Source organism: Lepidochelys kempii, chromosome 10, assembly GCF_965140285.1.
Source record: "Lepidochelys kempii isolate rLepKem1 chromosome 10, rLepKem1.hap1, whole genome shotgun sequence".
NCBI classification, from domain to species: domain Eukaryota; kingdom Metazoa; phylum Chordata; order Testudines; family Cheloniidae; genus Lepidochelys; species Lepidochelys kempii.
This window is the reverse complement of record NC_136389.1, coordinates 7566843-7588612: the sequence shown is the minus strand read 5'-3', so window position 1 is coordinate 7588612 and position 21770 is coordinate 7566843. Positions and strand designations below refer to the sequence as shown.

Genomic DNA, 21770 nt, shown 5'->3' with positions numbered 1-21770 from the left:
GGCCGACACTGCTTCTCTGCGTTCTGATTGGTGTAAAAGCTTCAGACACGCTCTTCTAAGTGAACCGCCGAACTGAGCTGCGATTGGCAGGCGCGGTCTGTCCCGTGACGGAGAGAGTCGCCCAGCGCCTGAGATCACATGACTCCGCTTAGCAACGGCGCGGGTTTCCTTAGCAGCGAGCGCTAGTGCCCACGGTGTGGGGCGAGCTGGCCGGGCCCCCGAGCGTCCCGGGGGCTGGGTGCCCGGGGGGGTCGCGTGGCCGCCTTCGCCAGCTTCTGCGCCCTCTGCCTGCTGGGCATCTTGGGCTCCGGCTGGCTGGCGAGCGGGCCGAGCTTCTAGGGAGGTGGCAGTGGCAGGCTGGGTGGGTGATGGGCGGGCGGGTGTGGGGCAGGCGGAATGGACAGGTGGCTGCGGGATAGGCTGGGCAGGTGGCTGGGGGGCAAGTGAGTGGACGGTTGCGTGGCAGGATGGGTGGCAATTGGGCAGGTGGCTGGGGGGCAAGTGAGTGGACGGTTGCGTGGCAGGATGGGTGGCAGTTGGGCAGGTGGCTGGGGGGCAAGTGAGTGGACGGTTGCGTGGCAGGATGGGTGGCAATTGGGCAGGTGGCTGGGGGCAAGTGAGTGGACGGTTGCGTGGCAGGATGGGTGGCAATTGGGCAGGTGGCTGGGGGGCAAGTGAGTGGACGGTTGCGTGGCAGGATGGGTGGCAGTTGGGCAGGTGGCTGGGGGGCAAGTGAGTGGACGGTTGCGTGGCAGGATGGGTGGCAGTTGGGCAGGTGGCTGGGGGGCAAGTGAGTGGACGGTTGCGTGGCAGGATGGGTGGCAATTGGGCAGGTGGCTGGGGGCAAGTGAGTGGACGGTTGCGTGGCAGGATGGGTGGCAATTGGGCAGGTGGCTGGGGGGCAAGTGAGTGGACGGTTGCGTGGCAGGATGGGTGGCAGTTGGGCAGGTGGCTGGGGGGCAAGTGAGTGGACGGTTGCGTGGCAGGATGGGTGGCAGTTGGGCAGGTGGCTGGGGGGCAAGTGAGTGGACGGTTGCGTGGCAGGATGGGTGGCAATTGGGCAGGTGGCTGGGGGCAAGTGAGTGGACGGTTGCGTGGCAGGATGGGTGGCAATTGGGCAGGTGGTTGGGGGGCAAGTGAGTGGACGGTTGCGTGGCAGGATGGGTGGCAGTTGGGCAGGTGGCTGGGGGGCAAGTGAGTGGACGGTTGCGTGGCAGGATGGGTGGCAATTGGGCAGGTGGCTGGGGGCAAGTGAGTGGACGGTTGCGTGGCAGGATGGGTGGCAATTGGGCAGGTGGCTGGGGGGCAAGTGAGTGGACGGTTGCGTGGCAGGATGGGTGGCAGTTGGGCAGGTGGCTGGGGGGCAAGTGAGTGGACGGTTGCGTGGCAGGATGGGTGGCAGTTGGGCAGGTGGCTGGGGGGCAAGTGAGTGGACGGTTGCGTGGCAGGATGGGTGGCAGTTGGGCAGGTGGCTGGGGGGCAAGTGAGTGGACGGTTGCGTGGCAGGATGGGTGGCAATTGGGCAGGTGGCTGGGGGCAAGTGAGTGGACGGTTGCGTGGCAGGATGGGTGGCAATTGGGCAGGTGGTTGGGGGGCAAGTGAGTGGACGGTTGCGTGGCAGGATGGGTGGCAATTGGGCAGGTGGTTGGGGGGCAAGTGAGTGGACGGTTGCGTGGCAGGATGGGTGGCAGTTGGGCAGGTGGCTGGGGGGCAAGTGAGTGGACGGTTGCGTGGCAGGATGGGTGGCAGTTGGGCAGGTGGCTGGGGGGCAAGTGAGTGGACGGTTGCGTGGCAGGATGGGTGGCAATTGGGCAGGTGGCTGGGGGCAAGTGAGTGGACGGTTGCGTGGCAGGATGGGTGGCAATTGGGCAGGTGGCTGGGGGGCAAGTGAGTGGACGGTTGCGTGGCAGGATGGGTGGCAGTTGGGCAGGTGGCTGGGGGGTAAGTGAGTGGATGGTTGCGTGGCAGGATGGGTGGCAATTGGGCAGGTGGCTGGGGGCAAGTGAGTGGACGGTTGCGTGGCAGGATGGGTGGCAGTTGGGCAGGTGGCTGGGGGGCAGGCTAGGCTCACGCGCGCGTGTGTAGATTTCCTTCCCCTTCCCCCAGTCTGAGTGAGGCCGGAATTTGCCGCGTCAGATGGGCGTTTAAAGTTTAGAAACCTGTTACTGGTAATTCTCACATGCACGTTCTACCGTCTCTTGACAGGTACGTCGAGTCTTATTCGGAGGTAAAATTCACCTGTGTGGAGGCCCAACGCAGAGCCTGGTACGTGCCCTCTCCACTAGGATGAATTTCACCCACAGAACCTTGTAGTGGGATGGGTCCTCTTCTGCTCCGATTGAAGTCTGTTGCAACTGCTCACTGATGTTTGTGGGGAGACCATTGTGCCCAACGTTGCAGTTCTTCTGCATGGAAATTTCTCCTTAAACTCGATGCAGGGTTTCTACATGGTATCATGATTAGGCCCATGAGTTTGACAATCTTCTGGCCCTGCACTGGGTAGCTGTTTAGTAAAGTCTAATAAGTCTGAGTTGATTGGTGCAGGATTGGGCTCTCAGAATATCCCACTGTGCTATTGTTTCTTTGTATACTGCATGCAGTTCAGTGAACACATTGAAAAAGGTAACTGTCTGATACTGTTTGTTCTGCTCTTGAAGGCCTGTTTCGTGTGAAAATGAGTCGGTTATACGATACCATAGAGCCAAATGTGATTGATGAAGAGCTGCTTCAAAAAGCTGTGGAAGAGCAAGGGCCCCAAGAGGAATTAGGACAGCTTGCCAAAAGGGAAGGCATTGATTATAAAGATGTCTTAGAGCTACAGCTTGATTTTAGAAGTAAGTATCAGATTTTTTTAAATTAAAGGATAATAGTAGTATGTTTGAAGTGACAAACTGGTAATTAAATAATCATGACTAGCCTGGAATTTGTCATGTAAATAATAAGGGACTAAATTTACATTTTTAGCTGTAGCCATATGAAATAGTTACAATATTAGGGGCTGGATGGTTTAGCTGAATGGTAATGGGCTATAAAGTTTCTCAGCTCTGTTATTATTAATTATTACTATTATGATTTAATATTTATCTTGTGGTGGCACCTAATGGCCACAACCAAGCTTGGCCCTGTTGTGGTAGGCCAAATCAAATCCAACCTAAGTTTCTCGTGACCACAAGTTGTCCTCATCTGATGGCACTTTGGTAGCTTATGGTGGACACAGTCTAGTTTAGAGTGGACGAGCATCTATATTAAAATAATATCCCATCACCACAATTGGTACTGATTGACAGCTTTGTTGAAGGGCTCAGCAAAGAGGCCAAGGATTTAATTGGTGAAGGAGACTGAATTACCCACTTGCCCTTCCTATTGCAGGTTTAGGTACATTCTAGAGGTGGTGTGGGAGAAGTGTGCCCCATTACTATGTGGATATAGGAATTTGGTCCCTAGTACTGTCAAACCAGCAGTAAGTTAATACACAAAAATTAAAATAAATTGATGAGCAAAATGTACACTTAGTTTGTTCATGCAGTTATCATGATTGTGTGCATGCCAATGAGGTAACTGTGTGTGCAATTGATGACTTCTGGTAATTTGCACACACCATTTCCTGATTTGTGCATGCATTTGCTTGCAAGTGGAGTGTGCAGTTGTGTGCACATTTTTCACATGCAGTTGCATGCCTAACGTTAAAAAAAATCATGCCATGTTTGATTGAGGTTAAAAGCGTGTTTTTTATGTGGTTTTCCTCTTCTGTATTTGTATTTCTACTTTTTATCTCAACTCCCACTAGTATAAAAAGAAGGGAAATGAGAATTTCCTATGCATTCCATCACCATGACCCCAATTTTTGCTGTAATCCATATCAGCCTGCCCTCGTGTATCTAATTTTCTCCAAAAATCAAAACACAATAACTCTTGTTTTCACTCCAGACAGAAGACGATATGATGCATAAAAATTGAATTGTAATTCTCATAGTAGTTCCGCTTTGTTGTCATGCAATGATTCCATAACCTCAGCAGGTGAAGAGCATTACAGAATGCAGGGTAACTTTATAATGTGATAGGGTAGCTGTTTACAATTAGCCACTACCCACCAGTAGCCTGCAACTTCAGAGGAAAGTACTGTCTCATTCCAAGCCCCAATCTTTAAGTTGGAAATCAAAGTGAAGGTCAAGGCCTTCTTGTAGTGAATCCATAAAGCCACTCTTGACCGCAGTGTTGCAGTCAGCATCCCTTCAATGACTTCCTGGTAGTACTGATTAGCAGTGGGCAGTGGTGCAAGACAATGAGGTTATTCCAGTTGTTTCAATCTAAACCCTCATCTAGCCTAAGGACCTTTTAGCAGTCTCCATGGTGCTCTTCACACACCAGTGCACCATCATAATCTGCTCAAAGAGGTAATATTGGGCATGTGTCACTAGTACAATATAGTGTGTGTTGCAACTAAAGTCTGGGGTATGTGAACTGCAGTATTTTTTTTTGGTGTGTTTAGATATTTTGAAGATTGATAACCTATGGCAGTTTGTGAATCTGACTAAGCTGCAGCTAGACAACAACATCATTGAGAAGATAGAGGCGTTGGATACAATGGTTCACCTAATCTGGCTTGGTAAGAGTTAGGGGTATGAGGCTGGCTTCACCTTGTACTGGTGTAAAGCACGAGTAATTCCATTAAAATCAGTGGAGTTACACTGGTGTAAGTGAGATCAGATTCAGGTCCATGTCATAACTGGAAAAAGGCAGTTAGTGGTACTGTCAATTGATGGCTCAGCTTTTAGTATATGTTATATGTATTTTGCTTGATAGTTGAAATGAAATTGGTGTCTGTAGATTGGGTATGCTACACTTCTAGAATGAAATGGAATTGTACTTTGAAATGCCTACACAAGATATTAAATTCTATTGTAATGGTGTTTGGAAGGAGATACTGGCAACAATCACCCCATGCTAGCACGGGGAAGAGTTATAAAATATGATGGGATGTACCAGGTATTTGTTGCCTCCAGATGAAGACCCTGCAACCTTGGTGCACCCTGCCCAAAGAAAGTGTCCTGGGGAAAAAAAGCACAGAGTTTAGACCTCCAGGAGCTGCTAAGAAAGGCCACCTGGGATCAGCTGCGGGTGGAACCAGTGAAAATCGGACCTCCAGCAGCTAGAAGGACTGGGAGCAGCCAGAAACTAATTAGGGCCCAGCAGGTGGGATAAAAAGGGCTGGCTGCTTCCAGGGACTAGTTTTGAGTGAAACTGGGACAGAGGAGGAAGGAGGTCCATCTGGCTTAACCCAAGAAGCCTGGCCTGATCAGGGATGAACTCTGACTGCGCCTTTGTTGTTTGAGCCAACAAAAGCCTGTTTTGTACTTTGTGGCATGTAAGGCCCCAGAGCGGGCCATTTGGAGTCAAATATTAATGTGACTGCTGTAAGACTAGGCGAGCTCATGTTGCGAGATGCTCCACTGGCTCAGGCCCATGACAAAGAGACTTGGGGCCTGATTCACTACTGCATTGATTTCAGTGGTGGTACGCCAGGGTGAAGCTGGAGCTTGGCCTTCAGCCCAGCCCTGCTTACTCAGTCCTTGTTCAGGCAAAGACCCACTGAAGTAAATCAACGCGTGTTTTGCTTGAATGTACGCTCCAGGCTGTGACACTGTGAGGAGAGGTTTGGACCTCCTTCATTGCTGTTACCCCAGACTCAGTCATTTGCTGGTATGTTCAGGAGGATGCACCTGATAAATCTGGTATTGTGGTAGGGGACATTTTGCCAGATATGCCTGTCATGTTTGGTAGCATCCAAGTAATTAATATAGAGAGAGTAAACTCTTAAGATATAGAAATCTGACCTTCTCTGGCCACTATTTTGAGTCTGCCAGTAGCGTCCTAGAACTCTAGCTTCCATTCATGATCTAGCTGCTTTACTAGTATCAGGAATCCATTTCCAAAGAGTAAAAAGAAAAGGAGTATTTGTGGCACCTTAGAGACTAACCAATTTATTTGAGCATAAGCTTTCGTGAGCTACAAGTAAGCTGTAGCTCACAAAAGCTTATGCTCAAATAAATTGGTTAGTCTCTAAGGTGCCACAAGTACTCCTTTTCTTTTTGCAAATACAGACTAACACGGCTGCTACTCTGAAACCTTTCCAAAGAGTGTTATTTTGGGCATATCGACCTCTTTGAAATAAAACAAAAACCATCCTGATGATGTCATCGTGCGGCTCTAAGAAGCTGGAACTTGAACACAGTGGAGCTCAGTTCTACTCCGAACAAAAGTGTCTCTCACCATCTGCAGCTTCACAATGAAAACAGGATGTTATGCCCCATCTCAAACACTGCTAAGGGAGACATTCCCCAGGGATATAGTCAGCTCTCTGAAGTGCCCCTCAATTTGACTGTCAAATGTCGGAGGACATGAATATCATAAAATCTTTTTGTTTATCACTAAAGTATTAAAAATATATATTTAAGAAAACATTGTCGGGGGGACTGAGATTTTCAAAGCTGCCTGAAGAATCTCTGTCTATCTTCTGGCTTAGGAAGTCTCATCTTAGGGTGGCATTTTCAAAAATGCTTAACTGACTTAGGAGCCTAAGTCCCAATTTCAAAAGTGATTCAGGCACTTCGGAGCCAAAGTCTCATTGAAAGTCAATGGGATGTAGGCTCCCAATTGTCTAAGTCTGTTGAAAATGGGAAGTAGGCTCCTAAACCACTTATACACTTGAAATTTTTACTCTAGATCTTTATATAAGTTTAGGTGCTGAATGGGATGTTCTTGAAGAATAAGATGAGTGAAAGTATCCATGAGTCAAATAGCAACAGTGGGCAAACTCTTCCCTGGTGTATCTCCACTGATTTTATTGGGGTTGCATGAACTGAGAGCAGGAGTTGGCCCAAGGTGCATCACCACTACGCTGATGGCTTTGTGATGCAGGTAACAGTCTAAGGGAAAGAAAGCTAGCTGGTGCTATCAAATTTGTTGCAGAAATTTTCTTGTGAATTGCATCTCTTTAGGCATTTCCTAACCTGTTCCCCTGTGCTATGCACTTCCATAAGAGTCGTAGATGGATTTCTTCTCTACATCTCTTGCTCTCTGTGTCACTAAGAGGTAGGAGCCACGTGCTGGTCATGCACACAGCTTCTGGGTAGAGGAGGACTTCAGTGATTCCTCTGTCTGATTTAAGAGTTGCATGGACAAGTGGTACAAAAAGTTGCATCTATTCCTTCTTTGCCAAAAGAGTGGTGGTTTTATGCAGAGCCTTTCTTAGGGCTTCATCAGCAATACTGATCACTGCCAGGGAAAACACTTAATATATATATTAGATGAAAGGTACAAACTGAACTGCAGGCCCCAAGCAATGATATTTAGTTGAAGATCAAACAATTTGCTTGACTTCTTTTTTTTTTTTCTTCCCCTAGATTTGTCCTTCAACAATATTGAAGTCATTGAAGGTCTGGAAGCTCTGATTAAACTGCAGGACTTGAGCCTCTACAATAATAGAATATCTAAGATTGAGAATCTGGACACGCTACAAGAACTACAGGTCTTCTCTATAGGAAACAATAATCTAACTGCTTTGGAAAATGTAAGAATCCCATTGTTTTTGCCAGTGTTTCCTTCCTTCCTTTCTAATCTATCTATCCATATATCCGTCTTCCCCTCCCTCCATCCCCATATATACCCATTGTCCATCCATCCCTTTCTCCCCAGATATATCCATTATCCGTCCATCCATCCCTTTCTCCCCAAATATATCCACATATATATCCTCTATCTCTCTGTTATTCTTATATTGCCACCTCTCACTGAATCGGAACACCTTTTTAGAGGGGCGACTTCTCCATGAAAGTGTCATTTTCTGTATAGTCTAAAGTAAGGTTCTAGTAAGATATTCAAGTAGGAAATACTTATTTCAGCTACCTTTTCCCATTTTTGGATTATTCACTCATTGGGTCAGATCTTGCTACGATTGATATCAATGGCAAAACTCCTGTTGACTCCAGTGGAATTGAAAAAGGGAACATAGCTTATGTGAATAGAAAACAGAGGCAAAGATTTATTTTGGGTGCTTTGATGTTATGCTTGGGCCTTTATGGAGGGCAGTTTTACTAGTCTGAGACCCCTGGAAGCTTATCATCCATCCATATAAAGGCTGCATCACTAAGCCCACAGATTGTGTGTCCACAATAAGAGTTATACTGTATATTTAAGAACCATATAGAAAGTGGTTTCTTTCTCAAATAAAATGGTTCAACACTGTGCTAGAAGCTACTGCTTTAAACCTGTAACTGTGCTTAGACATTCAGTCAGTGTGTTGTGCCAGCTCTTTCTGAAGGATGGAGATGTGAGCAAGGTCCTGAGCTAGGATGGAGATGGTAAATGTCATGAATTTCAAGGCATTGCTGCTTGTTGTTCCCATGGCGTGCGGGAATGCAGCATCTCCTTTCTTTTGGCACAGGTGGTCTATCTCCGGAAGTTTAAAAACCTACGCACATTGAATCTCACTGGGAACCCTGTCTGCGAAAATGAACAATATTCAATGTTTATTGCCGCTCACCTTCCAGATCTGGTGTACTTGGACTTCAGGCTTCTGGATGACAATACAGTAAGTATTTCCACCTTCCTCTTTATTTAACCATTTGGAGACTAGACACACACTTTCCAAAGCATTCATCTTGCTGGCACTCTGGGAATATACCAGCATTCAAAGGGTTAGAGTAATTCTTTTTTCAGTTGCTGTCTTACTGAAATACTACCTAGACAAATAAGAGCCATCAGAAATGTCCTCCCTGGGACTGATTTTTAATATGCACAGGACGTAGATTACACCTAACACAGGAAAGCAACAGCAGTCTGGATGTACATTACACAGAGAGCTGTATCTGACCCAGATTTATTAGGAGACAGGGTAATCTACCCCAATTGTTTTCTTTGTTTGTATTTCCTAGCGAGAACTTGCAGAAATAAAATATCAGTATGCCATTGATGAGCTAAAGCAAGGGGAAGCTCAGGCCCTGGCTAACCTGGTGGAAGAGCAGGCTAAGCAGAAAGAGTTGGAGCACCACAAGGTACGTTCTCTGGGGCTGACTGTCTGTTACCGCACTGCAAAAAAACCAGACGGCTTCTCTTTTACCTGTTAGAAGATTTAATGGGAGGTTAACATTGATTGAGATAAAAATACAGTCAGTGTTAATCTCTGAGGTCTGTAAATCTCACCTTTTGAATGAAAACTGAAGCTGCTATGTCATACGCATGATATGGAGGAACATAATTCATTGGGCTGAACAATGAAACCTACATGACAGCCCTAGGGAAGCTCCAGAGTAAATCATAGTTTCGTTTCTTGTCAGCCTCATGCTAGATTAACACCATATCCGATCTGATGGAGCTGTTAGCATTATTCACAGTGCAGTGATTTTCCCCCTTCAGACTTAGTGAATGGATAATATTGCAGTATTAATTTAATCTTACGAGTGATTGCAAGATCCCAATGGGGAAACTGTCAAGGTATGTAGCGAGAATGGGATAGAGCAGAGTGGTGCCCTCAGCTACCCTCAGGCTATCTGAGTGGTGCTCTCCTGCCTCCATTCATCTGCTGGCAATATGGTAGTGCTGCAGGTTTGTTTCCACACCACTTGCTTGTTCCACGCACTCTGCTTGGCATCAGCATTGCTCCCCCTCAAAGCACATGGACAGAGCAAGGAGCAGATGGTGATCAGAGGAGCACTTCCACGGGGTGGCTGTTGGAGGCCTGTGCCACCCCCACAATGACATAGATCCCTGTGCATTAAAATTGACATGGAGGAGTGCCGAATACATGGAGATAGGATCAAGGAGGAAAGGTCATAGGTGCTGAGGAACCTGCATGGAGCCCTTCATGTCTTCCTTTGCATAGGGCCTCATAAAATCTGTCCCGTTTATGCCTGAGTAGCTTAGATAGCACATTGCAGGACCACGAAGTGGAGTTGAACTGCTCTGTCACATTGTTTGGTGAAGGAGCCACTGTCTAATTCCAGAAGAAAAAAGGAGTACTTGTGGCACCTTAGAGACTAACCAATTTATTTGAGCATAAGCTTTCGTGAGCTACAGCTCACTTCATCGGATGCATACTGTGGAAAGTGTAGAAGAAGATCTCTTTATACACACAAAGCATGAAAAAATACCTCCCCCCACCCCACTCTCCTGCTGGTAATAGCTTATCTAAAGTGATCACTCTCCTTACTATGTGTATGATAATCATACACATAGTATAAAAGATAAAAAGATCTTCTTCTACACTTTCCACAGTATGCATCCGATGAAGTGAGCTGTAGCTCACGAAAGCTTATGCTCAAATAAATTGGTTAGTCTCTAAGGTGCCACAAGTACTCCCTTTTCTTTTTGCGAATACAGACTAACACGGCTGTTACTCTGAAATCTAATTCCAGAAGAGGACTTATCAATGATTTTATAGTGTTTTTCCTTGGAAAGCTAAAAAAACCTCCCCCCACTACATAGTAATAATGATCTGGTCCATTGTTATGAGCTTCACATTCCATAGCAGGAGGCGTCTGTCATTCAGAACTGGAGAGTTAATAATGTCAGCCCAGATCCTCAAAGATATTTAGGTGCCATTGATTTCAGTGGGCCGTTCAGCCTGACTGACTGAACCTTCCTTAGCACTTTGCAAGAAGAAGCAAGGTGTTACGTAAGTTCTGCAGAAAGTTGGTGCTCTTTGTGGGGTTTTTTGGTTTTGTGGTTTTTTGGTTTTTTTTTATTATTGTACTGATTCTCTCCAAAGGCTGCTTACGTCGAGTACCTGAATGGATCCTTCTTATTTGAGAGTATGTATGCAGAAGATACAGAAGCTGCCAGGCTGGCTTACCTCCCTGGAATGGCTGACCTGCTGGAGACATATCCTTCTGTTAGAAAATCTAGTGATAAAAGCTGATGACTTCAGTTCACAAGGATATGTATCAACAGGGATGCTTCATCTGTTCTTTTTATGCAGAACTGAAAGCTATATTGATCTGAGATTGGAGACTTGCTGTATTCAGTCTTGGACCAGTGCCTTAAAAATACTGCTAGACCGTGAGACCACTGACAGTTTTAAGGTCTGATATTTCATTAAATACAAGGGCTGAAAACAAATGCTTTGTCCCATTGGCAAACTGGAAACCCCAAATTGGGAAATCCCATTTGTATAAAAGGCTTGCTTCCAATGCTGACAGTCATGAGATTTCAGAGTTTTACAATCACATCATTCTGATTACCATCTTGCTTTTTCTCCACTTGAATCAGACTTGCTGTTAAAAGCCAATGCCTTCTGAACCTCTAGAAATCAAGGCATTTGCAGTCTCTTAAAGCCCAGAATGCATCCGCCCTTTCAAATGGCCTAGAGATTTAATTTACATCTGCAGCAAGTTGTGCGATAGCAATTGCTAAAGTCATGTTACTGTTGAAGTGGTAGGGCACAGTAAGAATAATCAGGATTATCCAAGTCAAATATCTCACAGCGTGCTGGTTATCTGCAGTGTTGTGGGAGCCATGTCAGTCCCAGGATGTCAGAGAGACAAGGTGGATGAGGTAATGTCTTTTATTGGACCAACTTCTATTGGTCAGAGAAACAAGCTTTTGATCTTATAAACTCAATCTGCCAGATAGAAACGCTAACCCTGTAGGACCAATACAAACACATTCACGGCTAGTACATTTTTCTTACCACTGATCCTGGACAATGATCAAAAAGCAGATCATTGTATCTTTCCTTTTCTAGCTCAGATTAATGGAATATTAGCAAGGCCCCACATGTGACCTTGCTTATGATTGCTAGACACAGTTGTCAGGAAAGTTCATCAGAGACTAAATATAATAGACTTTTGAAACCATTCCATTGCCAAGCAACTTGCAACCCTTCCCCACAATGGCCATTATCTTTGTGGTGCTACCAAATCTGTGTGTGTGGGGCTCTGGCTCTTGGCTCTGGAGCAGGATTTATTAACTTTACAAACGCTGTACTCACAGCTATGGAGACAGATAGAGTCAGATGCTCTGTTCTACTTGAATGGCAGAAGAGTCAGGGACAAATGCACACGAAGTTTCCTTTTGTGCCCACCATGTTGCCCTCTCCACACAGTTAAGGTAGCAAAACTCCAGTGCGAAAAGATGATGTGCCCCAAGCCTTCAAGGTGAAAAATGCTCAGCTCAGCACCTCAACTGTCAGTCAGCTCAGTGGAGTTATCCGTCAAGATGCTTTGCCTTGCATTTAGGTTGTTAGTAGCTGGATAAAATGGAGCAGTGTTGATTATCATGCAGCCATGCTTAGTGTGTTGACTCATTTAAACTATTACAGATTATATACCTTGACTCCGGTTTCACATACAAGAGTAAATTTGTATTAATTTGTGAGAACCTTTTTGCCTATGGTCTGAAAGAGCATGAAAAGCGACAAGCTGAAGTCTCAACCTTCTACGAGTGCCTTCAAGAAGCAATACAGGACAGTCAACAGCAGGGCACAAAAATAATCCTAGATTTTGAAAATGACAACCAGGGGGTATTTGATTACAGTTTTTATTTCTTGAAATGATTTCTGTGTATCAGAGGCCAGACTCTGATCTCAGGGATGTATGGCGTAACGCCACTGAGATCAGTTTAATGACTCCAGGTTTACACTAGAGTAAGGGAAATCAGAATCTGGCCCCAGATCTTACTGTATATGTTTCTAGGGGCTTGTCTACACTGGAGGGATTGACATTGTGTTAACTAACATAATATCGAGCATGACTTAGCACTCAGTATAGACAAGGACTGGTGTGTCTAAAATCACATCAACTGGAAGTGGTTAAACGTGGCCTCTGGGGCTAAGCACACCAGCTGATGTGGTTTTAAACATGACAGTCCTTGTCTCTGTGTATTCAACATAATGATAACACTAAGTCGTTTCCTACTACAGACAAGTCTTCATGTTAATGGTGGTTCTTAAAGGCGTGGCAGGAGAGCTGTCAAAGATTTTTAACTGAAATTTTTTTCCACCAAAAAATGAGTGATTTTTTTTTTTAAGAAAATGAAAATGGTCACAAAAATTTTTCTTTTGAAAATGTTTATGAAACTAACTGAAATGAAAATTTTTGATTCAGAAATTTTCATTTTATCTTTGCTTTTTGGTCCATACCCACATACTCTGCCTCCACTGGAAAAGGAGAAGGAAAGGGAAAACCTGACAAGATGATCATTATTTATTCAAGAGACAAGATGGGTGACATATCTTTTATTGGACCAATGTCAGTTAGTGAGAGAGACAAGCTTTCGAGCTACACAGAGCTCTTCTTCCCAACAGGGATCCTCGAAAGCTTGTCTGTCACCAACAGAAGTTGGTCCAATAAAAGATATTACCTCACCCTCCTTGTCTCGTTAGCCTGGGACCAAGATGGCTACAACAACACTGCAAACAATGATTTATTCAAATCATTTTGGTTTCAATTCATTTTGTAAAAAAAGAATCCACGAAATAACTTTAAACAGAAAAAAAGTTCATTTTGTTTGAATATTTTGGCAGCAAATACCATTTTCCAACCAGCTCTGCTTTCCAGAGAGCTGCAGCCACATCACTGGGGAAGGCAAGGTCATGGCTTCTAGCTGTATCCCTTTCTAACCATTTAAAATAGCAGGGCAGTTATTGTTTCTAGAAGTTCATGGAAATATCAGCTTGGCTAAACCCTGGTAAAGGGCTTTGTCAGCTGTACAGAACAAGCCGCTCATGATCCCCTGTGCTCAGCACCTCTGAAAACAGGCTGCTTTTATGTAGGTGCTTTGTAACAAGGTGGCAGGATGCTGAGTCATTCTGTTACCAAGTGCTTGAATCCTGTGTGCAGGCACAGTGTATGTTAACGCCGACTCAGACGAGCAAGTGGACTTAACTCCAGTCAGGGTATACGTTGGGTTGAGGCCTCAGAGGTGTTGAATGGAAATCCTGGGGGGGGGAGGAAAAACAACCTTGGGGGAAGAACACTTAGGAATATGTTCACGACCCCGTTGTGCTGGGTACTGTACAAACAGAACAAAAAGACAGTCCCAGCCCAAAAGCATTTTTATTTGAGTTACCAATAAATCCACACTCAAAATAGGGATAAGTCTGGATTTTAGGCAATATGTCTGTGTGCTTCTCAGAACAGCATAAGAACTCTGCCTGCTTACAAGCTTAGATATGGATTTAGGTGCTGAATGTAGGCACCTTGTTGCATATGAAAAATTCTGACCTAAGTGAGCTGGTCAAGGTGACAGAGGGAGTCAGTCAGTCAGAAATGCTGATAAATGGATCTTGCAGGCTTAGTAATACCAGTTTAAAAATGGGTAGGAGGAGATTAGAAGGTGATAAAATATAAACCATTGCTAGGCTGCATTTGCCTAGCTATAATTCCATCACACAGGTCTATATGAACTGCAAGACAGCTCAGCTTGCTCTGAAGCTGGTTAAGGAGCAAAGAATTATGCCAAAGCCCTAAAGCAGCAGGTGTTGCTAACAGGAGCCTGGTTTTAATTGCTTGGGGCCTCCTGGCTTGATTAAATTATATAAAGAAATGCCCCTTTAACATTACAGTGTCTGCATAATCTTATTTGATTTACACATAGCCCTCTTGCAATGGTTCTTGCCTAATTTTAGCCCCTTCTATTGGCTCCAACTGTGAGGTGCATTAGGCTCCTTCAAAATATATTTTTAATGCTCAGATTTCAGTAGGAGAGATTTATTACAAAGATGCTTCTTGAAAATAACCTTTGCTTAGCATATACATTGCTCAGCAATATTAAGATTATTGACCGCTGTGAGGCTGATGTCAGTATTTAACTTTGAAGAGCAAGATTTATTGTCGCTCAGTGTAACAAGAACTCATTACTTGTGATGTTCAATTACATATCTTCCGAGTGCAAAATCCTGGGCCCACTGAAGTCAGGCAAAATTCTCCTTGACTTCCAAGGGATTAGGATTTAGACCTGCACTTCTTAATAAGGCTTATAGTTTTTCCTTTGACATGGACTTTCTACATGTGAGTTGAAGTAGGAGGTCTAGGAAAAGTCATTTGTTGACTGGCAAATACATTAGAATTTTCACACAACTTGCTGCAGTGGAATCTTGTTGGTTAACATTGTGGAGAACCTCAGTATTATTGACCTCTGAGTACGTAAACCACAGCCACTTAGCAAGCCATTACATTTCATTTCAGCCAATTGTGAGCCAGAAGTTTTCTCATATATGTAACAACAGTTAATTAAATTGCAATGGAATGGTGAGCACAAATGATATTGTATATCTCTCTCTATGTTTAGCAGTTGGACGTCATTCAAAACATGAGTAATTTTGAGATTGCGGACTTTAAACTCGTAAAGTACAATGAGGACATCAGTCAGCTGTCGGACACACTTATGACCCTGGAAATGCAGACGGTTGACCAGCTAGAGGTAAGGCAAGCGGATAGATCTGCTAAGTCTCAGATAGAGAACACTGGGGCTGATTCTCTGTTGCCTTACCCTTGCGTAGTCCCACTTGTGCAGAATGAATGTAGAACTCTATCATTCTGGGTAGTGTCTGACACCGGCTTTATTCTCACTCTGCACAGGAGTGAATACACGAAGCACAAGGCAGCGGAGAATTGGACCCAGTGTATTTATATGTTGCATTGGAACTTACTATTCACACGCTGCTCCCGCGGATGAAGGCATCGGCTTTGGCTAAAGGGTCATCCGGGAGGTTATTGGGCCATGTTGTGGACCTGACTCTGGAAGCTGCCCCCTAGTATAAGACACTTTTTCAAGGTTCTAGGGGTGTGATTCTTTCAAAGGGATCATTGCTATGACCAAAAAATTACACTCATGCCCCAACACCAAGTTAGTCCACTTTCCTGAGCACCCCACTGGGAGCATGACTATGGTAGCTTGTAGTGGAGTTCAGACCGGATGCTTAGCAAATCTGAGATGGGGAGGGGGCTAATTTATTTATTTCAATGGTTACCGACAGATTTTGCAGAAATATCAGAGGTGCTTTTCACATGCCCTGTTTGAGGCACTGGAATGTTTTAAACCTTTTATTAGGAATGTTAGGGAAAGCAGAAGCTCTGAGAGACTATCCCGTTTTTGAGAGAGGCAGCAAGAAGCAGCACCCACCTTCCAGGATTTAAACAAAAGCTCTCATAATCCCAGCTGTTACTTATGCTCCTGATGGCAAAGTCTTCAAGAAGGCGAGAAGCCTGCAGCCTCATAAACCGAATGAGAAACTTTGACTCCTGTCTCTAATCGGAGACAAAATGTTCTCTAGTCATAATGTACATAGAAGGTTCGAAGTGATTTGATGGAGTGAACTTCCCAGAGTCTGTTATAAATGCGTCGCTCCATCAACTCTTCCCAAAAGGATTGAGTCTAATCTTCCCTGAGATTTGCATACCAGTGCAGAAAAGCACATGCCTTTCGGTGCTTCAGCACAATTAATTTATCTGAGGTACCTTCAGTCCCCAGCAGTGCTGATAAAACTGGTGGATCAGATCAAAAGTATACTGCATTTTAGACTCCTCCCTGGTTCTGATCGGTGTTGTGTGTGTGTTTGAGTACTTGGTAAATTTTCCTTTTCTTTTTCCTGTTAAGGAAATAATAAAGGATTTTGAAAGAAACATTGCTGAACAGGTGTCAACATTTATTGAGAACGTCCAAGGGATATATCCTTTTGGCAATCTACTGGCCTTGAACTCTGTGTAATATAAATGTGACCCACAGCAAAGGTATTGCTTCACTTCACAAGATTAGTGCAAGGGCCAGAAGTCAGCACTCACTGTGTGGAAATGGATTGTTGCTTATTAATGTGTTGTAGGCTTTGATTAATTCTTAGGAACATTTCCTTGTTCATGAAATACAAACTCTGTTCAAATACTTCTGCCATATTCTCAGCAAGACAACACAGGAACTGCTACACAACTTAGTGATGAGGATGTAATGAAATTACAGAGTTAGGTACCTAATTCTCAGTGAAAGTCAATGGGAGTTAGCCTTCCTAGCTGCCCTTTGTGCCTTTGAAAGTCTACCTCTATTTCTGAGCAAACTCTTGGTAAATCTGACTGTGTATTGCTGCCATTTTAAGAGGTGAAATACCTAAAACAACTCCTGTACTGTCTCTTTGTGTCCTAGATCGTTGTGCAGCCATGTGCTCTAGAACAGCTGCCCTCTTCCGTCTCAGAAGTGGTTGCATTGCAGTGGCAGGTGAAATGATTTTTATATACACAACTCTCAGCCCTGTGCAAGTGCTTGTCATGTTTGGAGTTTTGTACATGCAATCAAAGGCCTCATTGAACTTCCTGTACAAATGGCCCCCAGCGTCAGCTCTGGATAACGTAACACAATGAGGGTAGTGAGGGGGAAGGATTGCTTTTGAACACTCCGGGACCTTCTCCACCAGCCAGCTCAATTCCTTTTGGGGGTCTGCAATGCAAACTCAAGCAGAGTTTTTACTGGTCACCTGCTTCACAGGAAGTGGACCAATCCCCTTTTAGGGTTAGCAGTGCTTGTTTATGTAGAACGTCATTCTCTGTCGATGTTGATGATGTTAGCACCACGTCCAGCCTGTCAGAGGCAGGTCAAATGCCACTGTTCTTTGTTTCTTAACCTTCTTCCATACGATGGCTCAATGCCGGGATCTAGAAAATCATCACCACGAGAAACTGCTGGAGATTGCAATCAACACGCTGGAGAAGATAGTCAAGAGCGAGTTTGATGAGGAGATGCCAGATGATGCTCGACTGGTGAGGCCCCCGGTTGTGTATGCAGCTTAGGCTCTTCTAGGAAGCAGGGATCCCTAGTGTGGAGGAAGAAGGGAGCTCAGCATGTTCCCAATCAGGATTGGGTTTCAGAGACCCAATATCGTTTTGAATTATCTTGCCAAAGCTAGAAGTAGTTTCCTTTCAACCCCTCTCCCAAAGGCTGCAAGGAAGTTGTGGTTTGTCGGTTCACAGGTTGTAGCTGAAGTTTGCTGAAGTTGTGGTTTTGGCATGGTCAGACAGCAGCATGGCACTAGGCAGATACTCCCTTGGGGTCTCACAAGCTTTGTCTCAGACTTCCCCTCAACTTCTTTCCTGATAAGGAATGAAGATCCCCTCTGGGCACCTGCACAAGTAGCACGTACCCATGCTCCAGCTCCTTCCTTCCAAGGCATGCAGCCTCCCCTCCGAAGCATGGCAGTGGCATGGAAGAGACCCCTTGCCTTTTGAAGGCAAGCATGACGGAGGGGCAGCCAGGCCAAAGCTGAGTGAGGGGCCTTGCGAGCTGGCGCACAGGGTCATAGCGCCACCCAAAGTTGCAGCAATTATAAAAAGGTGCCACGTGGGTTAAAAAGTTATGGTGTGTGTGACCATAAAATTGCAGCCCAGAATTTTCTTACACCTGTACCCATAAAGCAGCTGTGCTAGCCAAATTTCACCCCGGGGCCTGCAAGGGCAGCTCTGCCGGTATGTGGGAGGGAAGATGGTGATGGCACTGCTTTCCACCAGGGATGAAGACCTGTTTGTGTTCTGGCCAGAGCTCTGCTGCTGGAAGCTGCCCGGGAGTGGTGTCTATTCTGACTGGCCTCGCCCTGTCCCCTCCCAGGTCAGCATGACTCTCTCGGGCTGATCTCTAAGCCCTCCAACACAGCAGGAGATTGGGGCAATGTGCGCTACTCCATTCCCGCTTCTGGTAGATTTCCCAACCCCATGAGCCTGTGGGCTAAATGTAACCTGGCTGTCACTCCTTTAAAGTCAGTAGAGTTGTACCTGTTTAATTAGGGTTTTATTTGGCCCTACTGTTTCATATCCCCACAGAGATCAATCAGTCCTTTTGAAGCAGATACATTGAATTCCACATAGGTCTTTCATCTGAGACCTCAAAAACCAAGGTCCTGTCTGCTCTACGGGAATAGCAGAGATCCCATGGTGCACTTGTAAGAGTGCAGTGCTACATCTGGTATCCTTAGCCAAAATCTCCCCCTTCCTTGCTATTGCACTTTGCCCCAGGTGGCTGCATTTCAGTGGCAGTGGATGGAGGTAGTGCATCATGCAGGTTGCAGTCTATCAGAACAAAAGCTGCTGTATACATTGAAAATTACATTATTCAACTCTCTTTACCAAGGTTTATAACTAAAGGAAAAACATTATGGGCAAAGACTTCATAGAGGTTTGCAGATGCAAGATCTGTTTTTCAGATGAACAGACAGGGTGGGATGTTGCTTAGATATCAGTTTTCTGGATTCTGGCCCCTCAGGAAGCTTACCTGGGAAGGCTCTCCATTTAATGTCGCTCTAGCTGGGACCTTTTACTGCTATTAAACAAATGACAGTTTCTTACAGCCGAGGGGGTTTGGTGGAGTGGGGATTGAAGTAGTAAGGACTACCTTCCCAATGTGGGTACTACACCTGACCTGTCCCAGAGTTTTAACACTTGTCAGTCTGGGTTGCCCCATCTTTACCGCCACCCCCAAAAAAATAAATCCACATTTTTAGCACTGAGCAGATGTACTGCTCCGCTAACATTTCTATTACAGCTGAAAAATAAACAGATCCAGGCTTCCACCACTTGTATTAAGATCCGTTCCAATCGCTGCTAATGTCTCCAGGTGCTTAAGGAGTGAATGGGGTTCTCATGTTTTCATAGGAGACATCTAGTCCCAATTTTACTATCACTCTTTAGGGACTGGCTCAGCACAGAAGCTTCTGTAATGGAAATTCACACATCCAAAACAGCATGTCAGTGTCCCTTTGAGCCAGTGCCCTGCTTGCCCAAGGCCCCTCTGAGCCAACACCCTGCCAGCTCAGAGCCTAGCATGGCAGATTCTCTGAGCTGGTGCCCTGCCTACCAGGTGTGACAGGCTGCGGTAATTATTTCTCCAGAACTAGTGACAGCTGTAAGTGACTTTTGTGCCACATGTTCAGAAAATAGCCCTCCGGGGCAGGGGCAGCTGCCGGCTTTATGGACCGTGAGTGCAGCCTGCACCATTGCCCCATACTGAGTTTTTCTCACTCCTGGCCATCTCCACAGAGAGGTAATCTTCAGGGGTTTAACAGGCAGGCTTGGCTGCAGGAGGATAGTATTATGGTTTATAGAAGCCATTCTCCATTTAAAATCTCAGGGGGAAGCTGCTGCTTCTGTTCCAAGTTGTGGTGCCAGAACAAAGATACACAGTGCATGACACCAGTTAAAGCCACCTCTTTTGAGTGCAGTTTTCCATTTTCCATACCTGCTGGAGCATATGCAGCCTTCCCTGGGACTGACAGCTGCCAAAATGGGCTTGCCATATGCTGGAAGGCAGCACAGTCTGGAGGAATAAGCATGGGGTTAGGAGTTTACTTCCAGCACCGGCTTGCTATGCAGCCTTTGGCAAGTTACTTCAGTACTGCCTCAGTTTCCATATCTGTAAAATAGTCCTTACACAAGGCTGTAGTGAGGCTAAGTTTGTACAGGGCTTTGAACAGGTAAAGCATGAGATGTACCAGAGACAGCTTTTATTTTCTTCTCTGATGGTGCTGCCAAGTGCTGCACTGAACCACATCTAGTTCAGAAACCTGCTTTTGCTGCATTTATATGTAAAATCCACATCTCCCATCGCTCGGTCAATTTCACTCCCTAGCTTTTTGTGGACAAAGACACCATCGTCAACGCAGTGAACGCCTCCCACGATATCCACCTGCTGAAGATCGATAACAGAGAGGATGACATCATCACCAAAGCCAATAGCTGGTCCTCTTCGGTGATTGAGGAGGTAAGGAAACCCCTGCGGCTTGGGGAGTAAAACCCTGTTCAGGGAAAAGACAAGCAGCAAGGCAATGAAAGCATACGGGCCTGCAGCTTCTTCCTAGCGCAGCGGGCAGAGAGGCACCAGGATCCAGCCAATGTAGCAGGGAGTCAGAAGGGCTGGGGGAGGTATCTCCTAACTTTCTGCTGGGCCCTTTGGCTACCGCAGGTGACTGAAGATTTGAAATAAGCCCAAGGACCCACTGTCTGATCGCACTCTCCTTAGGTTCACAAGAACGAGATCAGCAGAAACCGCAACCGTGTGAGAGAGATTAATCAATACATTGACCATCTGCAGGAGGAGCTGGACAACATGGAAAGCCTGGAACAAATGGAGGAGGCCAACAGTGGCTCCCCTGTTAGGACACAGGCCTTGGTGAGGCGCACCTGTTAATCACCATTTCTGACAGCCCCCATGTAAATACTCACTGATTGGGGATGTTTCATCCTGGGGTGTGAACCCTCCCCCCCCAAATCATATGCAAATAAAAATACCAGTTTAGTTTGAAAAAGTTCTTAAAGAGGAGCTGAGAATTTTGCTTTGAAGCCCTCTGAGACTTATGGTGCAAATCAAAGCCAGCTCACAAACAGCTGGGTCCCTGATTGAGCTGCGATTCTCCAACACCAGGCCATGCCTGGAAGGCAGTGTTAGGAGTCATGCAACAGCTGGCACGAGGCTGTGATGGGGAAGAGAACATTCTCCATTGGCCTAACCGCCGCCTCTCTAACAATCGTGGGTTTCTGGCCCAGGAAGCCTGAGGTTTGAGGCTCTGCACTCCCGGTAACCTTCTCTTTCCTCTGCCCCACACTAAGGCAGCTTCCTGCAGCATGCCCGGAGTGGCCTCTGACCAGCAGGGAGGGAGACCAATGATTCTGCAGAAGCTTCTCAGGGCCGAGTCATTAATTTCCCTCCTCGCTCAGCAGCAGCTGCTCCGTTTGCTTGGCAGGGAGCTCAGACTCCTTTCTTGCTGGAGGCAGGGCACTGAAGGGGGGGAAGAAGGGAAACCCATG

General features: G+C 45.7%; 1 protein-coding gene across 5 annotated transcripts; it reads left to right on the top strand.

The window, feature by feature from the left end:
• The first annotated feature begins 101 nt into the window (after positions 1–101).
• DRC3 (dynein regulatory complex subunit 3) lies at positions 102–21274 on the top strand. Of its 5 annotated transcripts, none has more exons than XM_073361822.2 (14): positions 102–343; positions 2206–2265; positions 2658–2834; positions 4490–4606; positions 7404–7570; positions 8444–8590; positions 8934–9053; positions 10766–10881; positions 12346–12517; positions 15286–15417; positions 16594–16664; positions 17618–17741; positions 20596–20727; positions 20986–21274. In XM_073361822.2, exons 3-14 carry the CDS (start codon positions 2675–2677, stop codon positions 21151–21153), a joined length of 1626 nt encoding a protein of 541 aa, XP_073217923.1. In that variant the 5' UTR covers positions 102–343; positions 2206–2265; positions 2658–2674; the 3' UTR covers positions 21154–21274. The 5 variants fall into 5 exon arrangements, with proteins under 5 accessions (XP_073217923.1, XP_073217922.1, XP_073217924.1 ...); XM_073361821.2 differs by having other exon boundaries at positions 102–361; XM_073361823.2 differs by having other exon boundaries at positions 111–194.
• The last annotated feature ends 496 nt before the right edge of the window (positions 21275–21770 follow it).